Source organism: Halichoeres trimaculatus, unplaced genomic scaffold, assembly GCF_033239565.1.
Source record: "Halichoeres trimaculatus isolate MK-OKI-2021-1 unplaced genomic scaffold, fHalTri1.1 fHalTri1_scaffold_1, whole genome shotgun sequence".
Classification (NCBI taxonomy): Eukaryota; Metazoa; Chordata; class Actinopteri; order Labriformes; family Labridae; genus Halichoeres; species Halichoeres trimaculatus.
Window position 1 is genome coordinate 23,285,889 of NW_027437179.1, and position 14,813 is coordinate 23,300,701.

The 14,813-nt window shown below is 39.4% G+C and overlaps 2 protein-coding genes across 2 annotated transcripts; both read left to right on the top strand.

Annotated features, from left to right (window-relative positions):
• The first annotated feature begins 77 nt into the window (after positions 1 to 77).
• uroc1 (urocanate hydratase 1) lies at positions 78 to 6,789 on the top strand. Its single transcript, XM_074675058.1, has 19 exons — positions 78 to 367; positions 971 to 1,101; positions 1,846 to 1,939; positions 2,035 to 2,094; positions 2,193 to 2,321; positions 2,391 to 2,452; positions 2,584 to 2,650; positions 2,863 to 3,006; positions 3,107 to 3,195; positions 4,209 to 4,271; positions 4,355 to 4,534; positions 4,623 to 4,720; positions 4,820 to 4,892; positions 5,035 to 5,224; positions 5,330 to 5,428; positions 5,537 to 5,636; positions 6,091 to 6,172; positions 6,303 to 6,402; positions 6,508 to 6,789. Exons 1-19 carry the CDS (start codon positions 242 to 244, stop codon positions 6,646 to 6,648), a joined length of 2,028 nt encoding a protein of 675 aa, XP_074531159.1. The 5' UTR covers positions 78 to 241; the 3' UTR covers positions 6,649 to 6,789.
• A 508-nt stretch (positions 6,790 to 7,297) lies between these two features.
• LOC141798640 (MAP kinase-activated protein kinase 2-like) lies at positions 7,298 to 13,164 on the top strand. Its single transcript, XM_074680494.1, has 10 exons — positions 7,298 to 7,939; positions 9,057 to 9,196; positions 10,629 to 10,693; positions 10,784 to 10,863; positions 10,953 to 11,079; positions 11,263 to 11,338; positions 11,502 to 11,626; positions 12,055 to 12,140; positions 12,225 to 12,305; positions 12,405 to 13,164. Exons 1-10 carry the CDS (start codon positions 7,676 to 7,678, stop codon positions 12,636 to 12,638), a joined length of 1,278 nt encoding a protein of 425 aa, XP_074536595.1. The 5' UTR covers positions 7,298 to 7,675; the 3' UTR covers positions 12,639 to 13,164.
• Positions 13,165 to 14,813: the final 1,649 nt, after the last annotated feature.

Sequence of the window (14,813 nt, forward strand, 5' to 3'; positions counted from 1 at the left end):
TTACCAAACACCCATCTCTCTTCACGTCGTACTATTGGTTGAATGTGAAGGGCAAAAAAATGACCAAAAAGCCAATGAGACAAAGAGCTGAGAGGTGATCATCTTCAGATTTTCCCCAGTACTCTGTCTTTCACCGATCCTCTTCACGATTAGCAGCACGAGTGGGAGCTGCCTTTAGTCACTGTTGTAATTCTTATCTCCAAGTACAAGCTCAAGCGTGTGACAGAGAGTGTTCAACGGGATGTCTTCTTTGAAGGAGATATGCAGCGGTCTCCCCCTGGACCCTCTGCCTCCTCGCAGGGGAAGAGACCCCAATGTGCCACATGCACCCATCAGGACCCCCAACCTTTCAGCAGAGGAGGAACGGGTAAGGAAATACACACTGTTTCTGTGCATATGAAAGGTATTTATTGAATGAGTATTCTAGGTACATTATATCATAGGATCCTTCCCCAGAGGGCCGTACAAATAAGAAAACAATGAATGAAGGTGTAAATAATTAGTCAAAATAGTGCTGAATTCTGTTTTGCAGATACTTAGGTATTTTCTGAGAGTTTTATTATTGCGACAAACTTTTGCTTTTTCAGTAATCAGAAAATGTCCCAGATTAACGTAATCTCAAATTGTTGCTGGTCTGGAAAGTAACACTGATAATTGATTTGTACATAGCCAGAAAGTTGCTTTGGTGTGTCAAATCCTTCATTATGCCATGCTGTGTACTCTGACTTATTGCATCACTTTGTTGGCTCATAGCCTGTCTGAAATATTTGATCATTCTCTCAGGTCCTCCACTGATTGCCCAAACACAGAGCAAAGGCTAGAGTAAATAATTTGAAGACATAATGAGTTTCTGTTATTTTAGATGGAAGAGTAAAAGATCTTCTGATGCTCATCTACCACATAATATGATATGAATCAAAGTTTATGCTGTAGACTGTCACTAAAGTGCAATAAATGTCTCTTCCTGTAGTTGGCGCTGAGAAATGCTCTGCGTTATTTCCCCCCCTCCCACCACTCCACACTCGCACCGGAGTTTGCTCAAGAGCTACGGCAGTATGGCCACATCTACATGTACCGCTTCTGTCCCACAATGCGCATGAGGTGAGACAAAATGAAAACCTTATCAGTCTAGTTTTAGATTTTTTCATTGTATGCAGCGAATTTAAATATTTTAACAGCAAATCTTTTGACTCTCTTTTAACTTTTTTTTCCTAACTTCTTTTAAGGTGATGTATTATGTGTAGGGAATAAAAGCTTCATTGTTTTTTTTATCTGAATAAAAGATAACTAAATGCTTCAATGACAAACCAAATCCTTATATCATCACCTAAGTGCAGATCTTTTTTTTATACAAGTTGCTGCTTCCCAAAGGCAAAATAATAATAATCTTCAGGTTTATTTATAAAGCACCATTTATACAGTAGTTCAGTGTGCTTCACAGTTTAAAATTCAACAATAATAAAATTAACAGCATCAAAAGAAATGTGACATTAAGCAAATACAAGGATTACAATATAAAAATATAAGATTAAGAAATCAGTTAGAAATGCAAAATTTAAAAATTACATTATCTGAGAATTCTGGTTTATAATTTACCCTGTGTATCTCTCCTTAAGCGTATGACCAGGGGCTGCAAAAGTAAACCCAAATAGTGAAATTCTTTTACATGAGCTTTAAATAGTTTTTGGTAATTTACAAAAACTTTTTAAAAAATCAGATGGATATTTAGAGGAAGTAAATAGAAAGTAATTGAAAACAACATGGTTTGTAGCTCCATTTTACAGTGGTGTTGTCTAGTTTGTCTTCATTTCAGGACTGTGATTTAAATTTCTTTGTCTTTTTCAGAGCTTACCCCATCGATCAGTACCCATGCCGCACACGTCAAGCAGCCTCCATCATGCTGATGATCATGAACAACCTGGACCCTGCTGTTGCTCAGGTGGTAGCCTGTAGGAAAGCAGAGCAAACATCTTTTTAAAGTGATCTGTTTGCTGTGTAAGTTCTTTGACAGCGTTATGTTCCTTTTTCCCTCAGTTCCCCCAGGAGCTTGTCACCTATGGAGGAAATGGACAGGTGTTCAGTAACTGGGCCCAGGTGAGCCATGAGTGTGCTCCAGTTTATGTGAAAGGTTTTATTGTATTATTCGTGCCTGAGATGGTGAAAATGTACTATATGTGTGTCTCTGGATTCAGTTTTGTTTGGTCATGCATTATTTGAGTGAGATGACGGAGGAACAAACACTGGTGATGTACAGTGGTCATCCAATGGGCCTGTTCCCCAGCCTGCCCTCTTCACCTCGTGCCATCATCACCAACGGCATGGTAACTACTCTAAACTACCAAACAGATGTTTTCAGCCCACATGTGTACTCACTCCTTTGCATCACACAGGTCATTCCTAATTACTCCTCCAAAGAGCAGTATGAGAAGATGTTTGCTCTCGGTGTGTCCATGTAAGTTTTCAAAATACTTTTGAATCCATCAAGCTGCTTCTCCACTTTTTTTAAATCAGGAAGAAACTGTGTGTCTTTTAACCTCCAGACAGCAGAATTAACTTCTTCATGTTTTACTCACTTTTGTTCAGGTACGGTCAAATGACAGCAGGCAGCTACTGCTACATTGGACCGCAAGGGATTGTTCATGGCACTATGGTTTGTGTTTTCAGCAAAAGAAAAATCAAATCAAAAATCAAACTTTAGGATTTTTGTAATAATGTTCATTAAAAACATGATAATTTCACTCCTTGTACGTACATTTTTTTAGATCCAACTATCTGAGAAGAGCCAATGTTTTATGTAGATAATTAAAGTCTTTACTCAAATCTTTGTCGTGTTTTTAATCTTCCCTGTGTTTTCCTGCATAGCTGACAGTGCTGAATGCAGGCCGGAGATATCTGGGTTCAGGTGACCTGAGCGGGCGAGTTTTTGTGACCTCTGGCCTGGGAGGCATGAGTGGAGCCCAGGCTAAAGCTGCTGTCATTGCAGGTTGTATTGGCGTTATTGCAGAGGTGAGGTGGTTAATACTGATTTTCTGATTACTGATCACTGCTAATGGTGTGAGATGAAAGGATTATTGCTGAGGGTAATTGTGTAATGTGGTGTGTGTAGGTGGACGAGGCCCCTCTTAGAAAGAGACATGAGCAGGGTTGGCTGATGGAGGTCACCAGCAACATTGAGCAGTGCATTAGACACATCAGGTAACAAAAGGGGAATTATCAATGTCTGAATCATTATAGAAAACATCATTGCAGCATACATGCTATTACAACTTCATTTACTCCTTCATTGTGTGTATTTCTCTAAAAATGTTGGAGATATCTTTGTTCTTAATTAAATGAGCATCCTTTTGATACACAAAGAAAAATTAGGTCCCTTACTAATCACTCCTCACTGCATAAATAAAGGCAAAAAGCCTGATTTATAGGTGTAACTTGATCATGTGAGAAATACACTGAAGAACATTTTGGAAATCATATCAGAAGAGCAAATTATTTTGTAAAATTTACTGTTTGAAAGATAGTTACATAAGACAAAAACTACCACTCAAGCAGCAGCCTCCAGCCTTAATTAATAAAGTCAAAAGTGAAGCTTTTACCTTAGTAGCATATTAGCTTGGCTTAGCACAGCCCAGATACTGGAGACTTTATCATGTAGTCAATAATTCGCAAAAATGCACATTTAGGCCACATAATAACAAGCATGTAAAAATTACATACCAGACTTTTACAGGTGTCATTCAGCTTATTTGTTTTACTATTTACCTTTTTGAACTTCATTATCAATTGTTTAGCTTTAGAGAAAGGCGAATCTTGTTTTTTTCTGTAAACAGTCAGGCCCGTCATTATTCTCTATTTCCAGTCTTAATGCTGCTCAAGCCTCACATTTTGTGTTGGGTTATGACATTAGTGTTGCCTTGATCTTCTCACAGAAGAAGAGTTATAGCACATGTACTAAATATGTGGTAAACGATACTTGAATAATTATGTTTAGTAGATGTTTTCCCTGCTGGTCTATTTGTACCACTGACAGCCCAGTACCTGGTCTGTAGTACTATCCTGCTTCAACGCTTTATATCTAACCCTAGTACTTTATGTATAAAGTGTTAGCAACACTCAGCATTTCTAAAAAGGGTTTCCTAATTTATTGTAACTCAAACACACAATAGCACCTGTCTAATATGAAATGTGACACTTTAAATTTTGTCTGTCAGAGATGCCAAAAGGTCGAAGACTGCCCTTAGTCTGGGTTTCCATGGCAACATTGTGGACCTCTGGTAAGGAATAAGTTGATATTTTCAGAGTGAGCAGCTGCAGAAAAAAACATCTTTTCATCTGAAATCATTTTTTTTTTTATTAGGGAGAGACTTCTTTTGGAGTATGAGAAGACAGGGGAGCTGCTGGTGGATCTGGGTTCAGATCAGACTTCTCTACACAATCCGTTTAACGGAGGATATTACCCAGTTCAGCTCAGCTTCCGCCAGGCCAATCAGCTCATGGTGACTGATCCCTGCCGTTTTCGAGCCATGGTCGAAGAAAGGTAGTTACACCCATAGATTGTATTACATTTTATACAAAGTAAACATCTTTAAAGGTGAAATTAAAATGTGTTTTTTATCTAATAACAGCCTCCAAAGACACATTAAGGCCATCAACAAACTTGCAGATGCCGGGATGTTCTTCTGGGACTATGGCAATGCCTTTCTCCTGGAGGCCCAAAGAGCTGGTCAGCATTTTAACGTTTTAACAAGCACAGATTATATCATCATTCTAATTCTGTGTATGTCCAAAACCTAAAAGAGGCGTATTCATCTTGTCTTTTCAGGAGCGGATGTACAAAAAATTGGTGGAGGAGCCACAGAATTTCGCTACCCATCTTATGTCCAGCATATAATGGGGTGAAACATTTTCTATTGTATTGAATATAGCATTAAAACTAAAATGCTCAAGTCCATGACAGAAAGCCAATAGACTAGGATTCAACCTTTTCTTGTAGCAGTACATTTAAAAAAAGTCTCTCTGCTTCTGTCTTTGCTGCAGTGATATTTTCTCTTTGGGCTTTGGCCCATTTCGCTGGGTTTGCACATCCGGTGACCCTCAAGATCTTGCTGCAACAGACAACATTGCAACCAATGTCCTGGAGGAAATAAGTGCCAGTGTGACTGATCGTATCAAACAGCAGTACGCTGACAACATTCGCTGGATCAGAGAGGCTGGAAAACACAAAATGGTCTGCAACTTATACCTGCTTTTTATCGATATTGGTATATCGATATATCTGATGTGATGCATTGCAACAAAATTTTTACTTCCTTTGTGTTTTCTCTTTGTTTAGGTTGTGGGATCTCAGGCCAGAATCCTTTACTCAGACCAGAAAGGGAGAGTCTCTATTGCTCTGGCTATAAACCAGGCGATCGCTGATGGACGAGTCTCAGTAAGAGGATTGTCGCTTCAGAAGATGTTTTACTGTTTACAGCAGTCTACATAATACCACATTTTCACTGTAATCTAAGCTGTATCTCATATCATTTGTGTTGCTCAGGCTCCTGTGGTTATTAGCAGGGACCATCATGATGTTAGTGGCACAGACAGCCCCTTCAGAGAAACCTCCAATGTTTATGATGGATCTGCCTTCTGTGCAGGTATGACATCCTGCAGACAGACACAACCAGGAAACTAAAGTCTACAGCTGGTTATGACAGTCTAACACTGCAGTCAAATCAAATAGAAAAAGGAACAACTGTTATTTGCTGCGGTATATTACAACAAGTATGATGTGCCAGCAAATGTACAATACTAATGTACAGAGACATTCATTTTCATTTTTTCATGCTCATTTCATGCTTTGGTCTGTCGAGGGTAATGCAGTGGAACCTGGCTTGAAAGAGAGAAATGGAGAAACTATGAGAGATGGTCAAACATAAGGAAGCGTCTGTGCAGAATCCGTTCTATGATACTAATTAAAAAGAAAACTCCTTTTTCTTTTCTTCAGATTTCCCAGTCTCCTTTCTTTCATCAAAAGCAGTATAATCTGTATCACTGCTAGGAAACTCTGCATAAGTCAAACTGACAGTTCACAATCCCCCTTCCTTGCAGACATGGCTGTCCAGAACTTTGTTGGTGATGCATTCAGAGGTGCTACATGGGTCGCTCTGCACAATGGAGGTGGTGTTGGCTGGTATGCCTGACTGCTCTTTTATAAAATGCTTATAATAGGCGGAGGTTATTGCGCTTTTATATCGAAAAAAATTAACTCTTCGCCATGTCAATATATGTCTGTCTTAATTCTCTATTTTACATACTCACAGGGGTGAGGTGATGAACGGAGGCTTTGGATTGCTGTTGGATGGCTCAGAGGAAGCAGCAAAGCGAGCCAGACTGATGCTCAACTGGGACGTCTCCAATGGGGTAAGAGCGTAATGAGACAGGCAGCATCATAGACCTGGGCCACCAATGTTGAAATGGAGCAGATTATCAATGATAGCTCGTTGGATCTGTTCGTGTGTTCTGCAGGTGGCTCGTCGCTGCTGGTCTGGAAACTCTAATGCTTATGACACCATCCAGCGCACCATGGAAGAAAACAGGCAGCTGCTGGTCACAATGCCATTTCCTGTTCAGGATGAGCATGTGCTGGACCGTGCCCTGCAGGGCTGAATCAGAATTGAGCATTGGTTAAAAATCTTCATACAGCCACACCATGCAATGAATCAAACATATAATACCCTGCTTTATGTCTGTCAGAAGCATTGCAGTGGTGTCATATCAGATGTTTGTCATGAGTGCACATAATCCAAAGTCACATGTATTTTTTTTTCTATTTTCTAATCTGATGGAATGTTTTGTCATTTTTGTGCCATCAATTAAAACTAAATAATGGATACTTAATAAAGCTTATATAAGCCATGTGTAATTTTGTACAAAATAACTGAGATAATGTCTACAGCTCAGACAAGTAGATGTACTGAATAGGCTACTTTGAAAACTTGAAAAATATTTTCTGATAAAATTCCAAAATACATAAGACCAATTATAGTAGTAGCCTGTGTGTCCCCTGGCCTCGCGCAGTTTCAGCTTCTCAACGGTGGTCAACTGCTGCACTGACATTTTCAAGTTTGTGTGGCCCAGAAATCCACGAAAATGTACAATGGTTACACAAGAATCTGGGCAGAATTAATTTACAACCATACAGCCTTGGACTATAAACGTGCAACGATCCCTCTCATTTCTGCTTCCGGGCGTCCATCTGTTCCTCTGGTGGTACCCAGCCGCGCGCCAATGCGCGTGATGTTCCTTTAAGAAAATATTTGAGCCCCTCTGCGCTGACGTAAGGGAATTGGAGAGCTCAGTGTTTCCTGCAGCAGGAGGAAAATAAACGTGATGAGGAACAGACAGGGGTACCAAATTACTTTTTAACAATTTCTTACATCTCAATGTTGTCGTTTATTGTCCTATCCCAATATACGGACTTCCCTGGGACAGGTGGAGTCTTTGCAAGTTCTCCGAGCAAACATAACGGTGCGGTTTCAGACCTCCGCCCTTTTTGGATAGATTGCAGATCTCCTTTTTCTCTCCCATACCCGCAAACTCTTCAAGAAGTGTGAAAGTCTTGTGCACTGGAATGACTCAGGATATTTACCGTGGTGTTGACTGATGGCCCTACTGTCAATCTACCGTCCTCAAAATGCATCATAACCAGGAGGAGCAGACAGTAAGTCCAATTACTGCGCAGCATGGGGCTGCGCGCCTCAGTGGCTCCACAAGCCCGGGTAGCAGCCTGGACAGCGGCCTCACTGACCTCCAGCCTCCTCCTTATTGCAACCTGGAGTTTCGGAGAAATGCGGTGACAGATGACTATAAAGTCACAGCACAGGTCCTCGGGCTGGGAATCAATGGCAAAGTGCTGGAATGCTTCTGCAAGAAAACTGGACAAAAATGTGCCCTAAAGGTGTGTGTATGTGTGTGTGTGTGTGTGTGTGTGTGTGTGTGTGTGTGTGTGTGTGTGTGTGTGTGTGTGTTTGTGTGTGTGTGTGTGTGTGTGTGTGTGTGTGTGTGTGTGTGTGTGTGTATTTCTATTTCTATGTATGTCCATATGTGTCTACAAGTTGTCCCACAGATGCTGGTGCCACTTAGGAGACAGCTTCCAACAATGAATTTTCTTTTTAAGATCCAACCGTCTGTGTCTCATACTAAAAGTCTGCTCAGTATCTAAGTTTTGTGACACTTTAAAATTGTTTGGTGCATCCCGTGTGTCACAGATGAGATGTGAATCACTTTTTGGATGCTTGATGCAGATAGCTGAGAGCAAATTCAATTCCCGAGCTGCCCAGACAGCTTTTTGAGAGTGTAACAGTGATGTGCTGTCTGGCATGCTTCTGACACAATTCCCACGATTGTTGTGTGGACAATGATGCACTCTGTGCTTCACATATTCAACTACACCAACTAACTAACAATTTTACAGTCTATGTTTACAGTCCAAATTATTAAGTATTTACTTTTGAAAGCCAGAGATGGAAAATATGAGTAATTTTGAGCATGCAGTCGATTGAACGGCTTATTTGGACTAACGCAAAATACAAACAGAAAATGCAGCCTCTGGAGTGTCTCCACATTTCTTAGCGATGTCTGTGGTGCCAAGCAAAACTGAACAGATATGAAAGCCAGTTGTATCATGTGTTCTTATAAGTGGAAATGCTTGATTTTTGCATTCAGAGGCTTTAGAAGAGCCTCAAACCTCATAAAGACCGAAATAGTTAGCCTTTCCCTTTCATAGGAAATACAGTGTCTGGGAATTTTTCCAGGGTCTACATGCTGGGGAAAATCGGAAGTCCTCCTTCCTCAATAATTTAACCATAGCCGCAGCAAGCATGTTGCTAATTGAACTCAGAAAGTATTTCTCATGAATGACTGCAGTAGATTGATGTTTTTTACTCAGGGCTGTAGAATAGGGGTTAATTTACTGTGGGGCTCAATGAATTGTTATAACTATCACTTGTGATCTGCAGACATCCATGCAGATTTAAAAGAATGTGACTGATGTGTGTTTGTCTCATTTGGTGCAGATCCTGTACGATACCCCTAAAGCCAGACGGGAGGTAGAGCTGCACTACAGAGTGTCAGGAGGGCCCCACATTGTCCAAATCCTCAGCCTGTATGAGAACATGCACCAGGGGAAAAAGTGTCTGCTCATCATCATGGAGTGGTGAGCATAGCTGTTATTTCCTGTCAGTTTATGACCTGTCAGTAAATCTGCCAAGAGCAAAATAAGTGACATTCAATGATATAACTGTCTTTGACTGAAATTATTTATCCAAAAGGATGTGTCGTATGGGTATTTGGAAGAAAACCAATCGGGGTTATTTTTAGGACTTGTGATCAAAAAATGACTGCATGGTATCCACATTCAGCTCATGTCTGACAAAAGACTGGAAATCAAATACATCTTGACTTACTCTGATTTCAAAATAAGACTTTCACCCATTTTTAGCTGCTGAAGTACGTGCAATCATGCACTTGTGTTTTTTTCTGTCTCTGTTTCTGTTTGCCAAAAAAACTCTTGTAATGATGACTACATATTTTCCATGGTAGGAAGACTTCCACCAAGGGACAGCTTTGCTTTCAGTAATTACATTTGTGCCCTGTGTTTTTGTACGCAAATCAGTCCCTCTGTGATATTTAAAATCTCTGGGTCCAACAAACATGCCCTTTTAAAGGCTTTTTCTGTCCTTTTAAGCTGCATCACATCAAAATATTTTCTTGGACTGAAAGGGAAGCAAAAAATTAGACAGGGCAGAGGAACACATAGACAGGTTGGTAAAACTCTGATCACAAACCTGAGCACAAAATATGTAAATGTGGCTCACTCAGGTGACTACTTGCAGCAATATCTTAATTTAAAATGTCCTTTAAGACTCAATATAAGCCACATTTACTTAAAAAGTCCAGAAATGCCTTATTTCAAGATATAGAAAGACAAAAATGATGCCTGAATTGCTCGTCAATCATAAAAAAAATCTTCTGGTGTGGTAAGAAAAGCTTGCTTGTCAAGTATCTTAAAATGTGGGGAAAAAAACAAAACAAGAAACTAAGGAAGTACATTCTTCTTATCCAACTGGCAAAATGTTTCAATAGGACATTTTTCTGTACTTGTCGAGTGAATGTGGCTTATATTGAACTTACAGTTGATCATTTGTCAAACTTGATTTAACAATGCATTTTTTTTTCCACTGAAGATATCAGACCAACACTATATTTCAGTTTTTGCAATGCACCAGTCTTTTGCACTGTGCTTCACACATCCTACATAGTGATGAAAAAACTCTTATATTGAAAAATTTCAGGAGCACATGTACAGCAACCTGCACAACCTTGTTGTTTGTATTAACTTGATGGTGTAAAATGAATGCACTGGCTCTGTATAGATGCTGTCTTTGCCCTCCAGTGCCCCCTTACTGTGTGAACTGTGTACTGTGTGAGTGTCCTCGGTCTGTAGACTGGACTCGTCTCAGCAGTTAATCATTATAGCACAATGAGAGGCTTTGTTGTTCCACCATGATTCCAGTAGAGAGAAGTATGTGCTTGCCAATAGAGCCCACTCTGCCCCCTGCTCTGATCTCTTGTTGGTCTTGTCTCAGTATGGAGGGAGGGGAGCTGTTCAGCCGCATCCAGGCCAGGGGAGACCAGGCCTTCACTGAGAGAGGTAGGTTAGAGGTTTCATGAGGCAGTTTGGATTTATCTGCTTTTAAACTCTGCACTGACATATTACATCTGTGTCATGTGTATCCATCAGAGGCATCAGAGATCATGCACGACATTGGCACAGCCATACAGTTCCTCCACCACATGGACATCGCTCACAGAGATGTAAAGGTACTGCAACTGCTCTTCACAAAGAATGGCAAAAAAATCTCTGAAGCTTGTGAATATATATGTTTTTCTCATTTATGCATTTTATGTAGCCTGAAAACCTGCTCTACACGACCAAGGAGAGTAATGCAACGCTAAAACTGACTGACTTTGGTTTTGCAAAGGAGACAACACTGTACAACTCTCTACAAACTCCCTGTTACACTCCTTATTATGTTGGTGAGTGGTTTTCTGTCGTTTAATTCTCAGACTTTCTGTGAAATCAGTACCATAAACGTGCTATCATAACTGTAAGTTTTGGGTTGATGTTAAATCTTGTGTTGTCTTTGTGCTTTGGCTAAGCCTGTCTGTCCTTCTTCACGTTGTTGAGTTTGTTTTTCATGTGCCTGTTTGACCATACAGCCCCAGAAGTGCTTGGGCCAGAGAAATATGACAAGTCATGTGACATGTGGTCTCTTGGCGTAATCATGTATATTCTGTGAGTATCGTGTGTGTGTGTTTGTGTGTGTGTGTGCACAGCATAATAAGACAAGTATGCATATCCTGGTATTCTTAATAAATAGTTTAACCCTGCAGTTTGGTGAAATAAGTTTGCAAAGTCAAACAGGCTCTGCTTTTGTTTTCATCTCTTCTTTTTCTAGTCTGTGTGGGTTTCCTCCATTCTACTCTAACACAGGTCAGGCCATCTCTCCGGGCATGAAGCAGAGGATCAGGCTTGGACAGTACGAGTTCCCAAACCCTGAGTGGGCTGATGTTTCTGAAGAAGGTTCGACTGAAACAGAAAATTCATAGATCACAAGGAAAATACCTCCGAGAAGGAAAGTGATAACTTGAGGGGAGATACAGATGACTTAACAGTAATTAGACATGTTAACAAGCAAGCATGATGAAGCAAGACTGAGGCTTAGTGGTTAAGGCTGAGCTCAATTAAAGGATGAGAGACCTTCTCAGTGACTTAACAAAATGAGACTTCTGCCGATAACATTAAGAACATAGACATACTGTAACAGTGACAGATTCCAACCAAACAAGTAAAATCACAGGTCTCTCCTACATTTACAGCTGTTTTTAGATTTCATTTAAAAAAAGTAAAATTGTGAATGATCTCCTCACTTGACAATGCAACAGTATGTGTGTAAGACTTTGTAATCAAGTGTATGTTTGTTAGCTGTGTTTACTTTCTTTCTTCTGTAGCTAAACAGCTCATCATCCAGCTTCTAAAGACAGACCCTAATGAGAGGATGACCATTGGTCAATTTGTGAACCACCCCTGGATCAGTGTAAGTTCTCACATTGTTGTCGTCTCTTTATCCTTTGGTTTTTCCCTGATATACTCTTAGTACTGTTGTATGTTTGTATTGCAGAAGTCCATGGTGGTTCCTCCAACTCCTCTCCACACCTCTCGAGTTTTAACAGAAGACAAGGAGCTCTGGGATGATGTGAAGGTGGGACCCACTCTGAGATGTTTGTTTATTATGTTTAGCCAGCAGGTGGCAGTCAAGATTCAGGTTAAAGCCACCTCCGTATTTTTTTTATTTCATCAGGAGGAAATGACCTGCGCTCTGGCCACCATGCGTGTTGACTATGACCAGGTGAAGATCAAAGACCTGGACCTGTCCAACAACCCTCTGCTTAATAAGAGGAGGAAGAAACCCACATCCCAAGAGGAAGAAACAGGTGCAGGCAGTGATGAGAGAGGTGAAGCAGTGGCATGTAGTACCTACAGAGAAGTTGCATTTTCTGAGGAGCATGGGGAAATGATTATTTGTAACAAGTAGTATGTAACTTTGAATACAAGTGTGAGCAATAGTTTTCATCTTATGTCACTTACTGTACTTGACTCATTTAATGATTTTTATTTTGTATTACTGCACTTAACCCTGTTGAAAAGTTATTTGGGTTATTCCTTCTCTCCCATTCTAATAAAACGTGTTTTTCATGTTGTATGTTAATGTGTTGTTTCTATATTCTTAAACTTTTATCTGATTTTATGAGACTCAAAACACACATTAAACTGTGTAGCTGACTACACCAGGATCAAAATAATTCAAACCTCGTTCTCTGAGAAGAGTTATGCCTGCACAAAGGTCCTCTCCCTTACTGTCTCGAATTCACTGCCCCTTTCCCTTTTGGACAACTCAGCATCTTCAACACTGATAAAATCTAGAGCCTGCTGTATTCCAAGAGTCCTGGACAGCCCTCAACCCCTTTTTACTGGTTTTTGGCTGCAATACATGCCTGTTCATTAATTCGGCAAAGTTTGGAGCTAAATGTGCAAAATAAAAAAATGTGTGTGTGTTATATGTTTTATTTATATGTTTTTCTTTGTGCTATGCAGCGCCTTCTTCTCCTTTCTGTATCACAATGGGGTCCGTCAACAAATTACAGCACACACAGTTAAAGTGAAAATGTGAATTTTGTCCAGTCTCTTGTAATCAATCTCCTACATAAACTAAGATGTCATTTACTATTTATTGTAACTGTCATCAAAACTTTAGCCATAGTTTACATCAGAACATTCTTCCAGAGTAAACTGTTGTACTGACAACACGACTGAGCACTTTGATGGTCCTATGCATACATAATGACAAGTACTCATCATTCTGATGCACTGACATGTTCACTGACACAGAAATTTACTTTTGAGAGATGAACTAAGGATGTTGAGAAAGAGACTGGCTGTAGCAGATAGTCCATGGTGTTTTGCTATTTCTACGAACTGTTCTGAGAAATACACTGACTGTTTTGCAAATGGCAAGGATGATTTGAGAAATGTACCAAAACAACAGAGAAAAACTGTAAATCAAACCAACAAAATCCTGAGGCCCTGTGAATGAATTGGCCCACTGTGAAATATGTGGTAAAGATAATCTGCCCTGTTTGTATTTCCTGGCACTATTACGCAATGTTGCCAGAACCTGTTGAACAAGATCTGATGGGTACACATCAGTCTGTGGTACACATATTTTCCAGAAATAACACGGTGGTTCATATATTCTGCAGAAAAGAACAAGAGTAACAAAAGTAGAAGCAGAAATTAATATAAATCAAAAATAAACAATAAAAATATACATTGTATAAAAAAGTGAGTGTGAAGGATGATTGAGTTATTGTCAACAAACAACAGCAAAATCCTTTCAAAAAGGAAAAAAAAAAAAAGTAAAACAAAATATGTCTAAGAGTTTTAAGTTTATTAATCTTTTGGGGCTTTAAAAACTTCATGTGGGGAGGGCGTGAGAGTGGATAGATCAAGAAGCTAAGAAAGAGTGGGCGAAGGATTTGTGGGAATGGAGCCCCAGGCTACAAGCTACCCAGGCTGCCTTGTATATGAACAAGCCACTTGATCAGTACCCCAAGTTCAAGTTCAAGTTTTTGATAATGTACAGTACTTTTCATTTAATTTTGAACAAAAAAAAACTTATCTTAACCTATGGTAATATATATATATATATATATATATATATATATATATATATATATATATATATATATATATATATATATATATATATATATATATATATATATATATATATATATACTCCTATGTTGACAAAAAGCACATTGCAAAACTTAAATCTTGAGATCCATAATGTCAGCTGGGATGTTTGTCTGTATCTAGGTTATAATAAAACTGTTAAAAACCCAAAGCTGCCCCAAGATTTAAAAAAAAAAAAAGGATCATTTATCAGTATCATGAGCCTGAGAAAGTTCATCATCTCCCTTAGGAGCGGTGTTTCTGCCATAAAATGCCCAAAACCCAAACCAGAAAGTTTCAGAGGTTGCTCTAACAAACAAAAGATATTAGTTAGGTTTTGTGTTTTGATCTTGAAATGTTTCCTTTTTTTCCTTTTTAAACTTTTCTACACAACAGAAATGCTACAGGTATTTGTAGACCTACTGTCATGAACTGAAGTATTCAAAATCAGTATTGAAAAAAAGTTGAAGAGAAT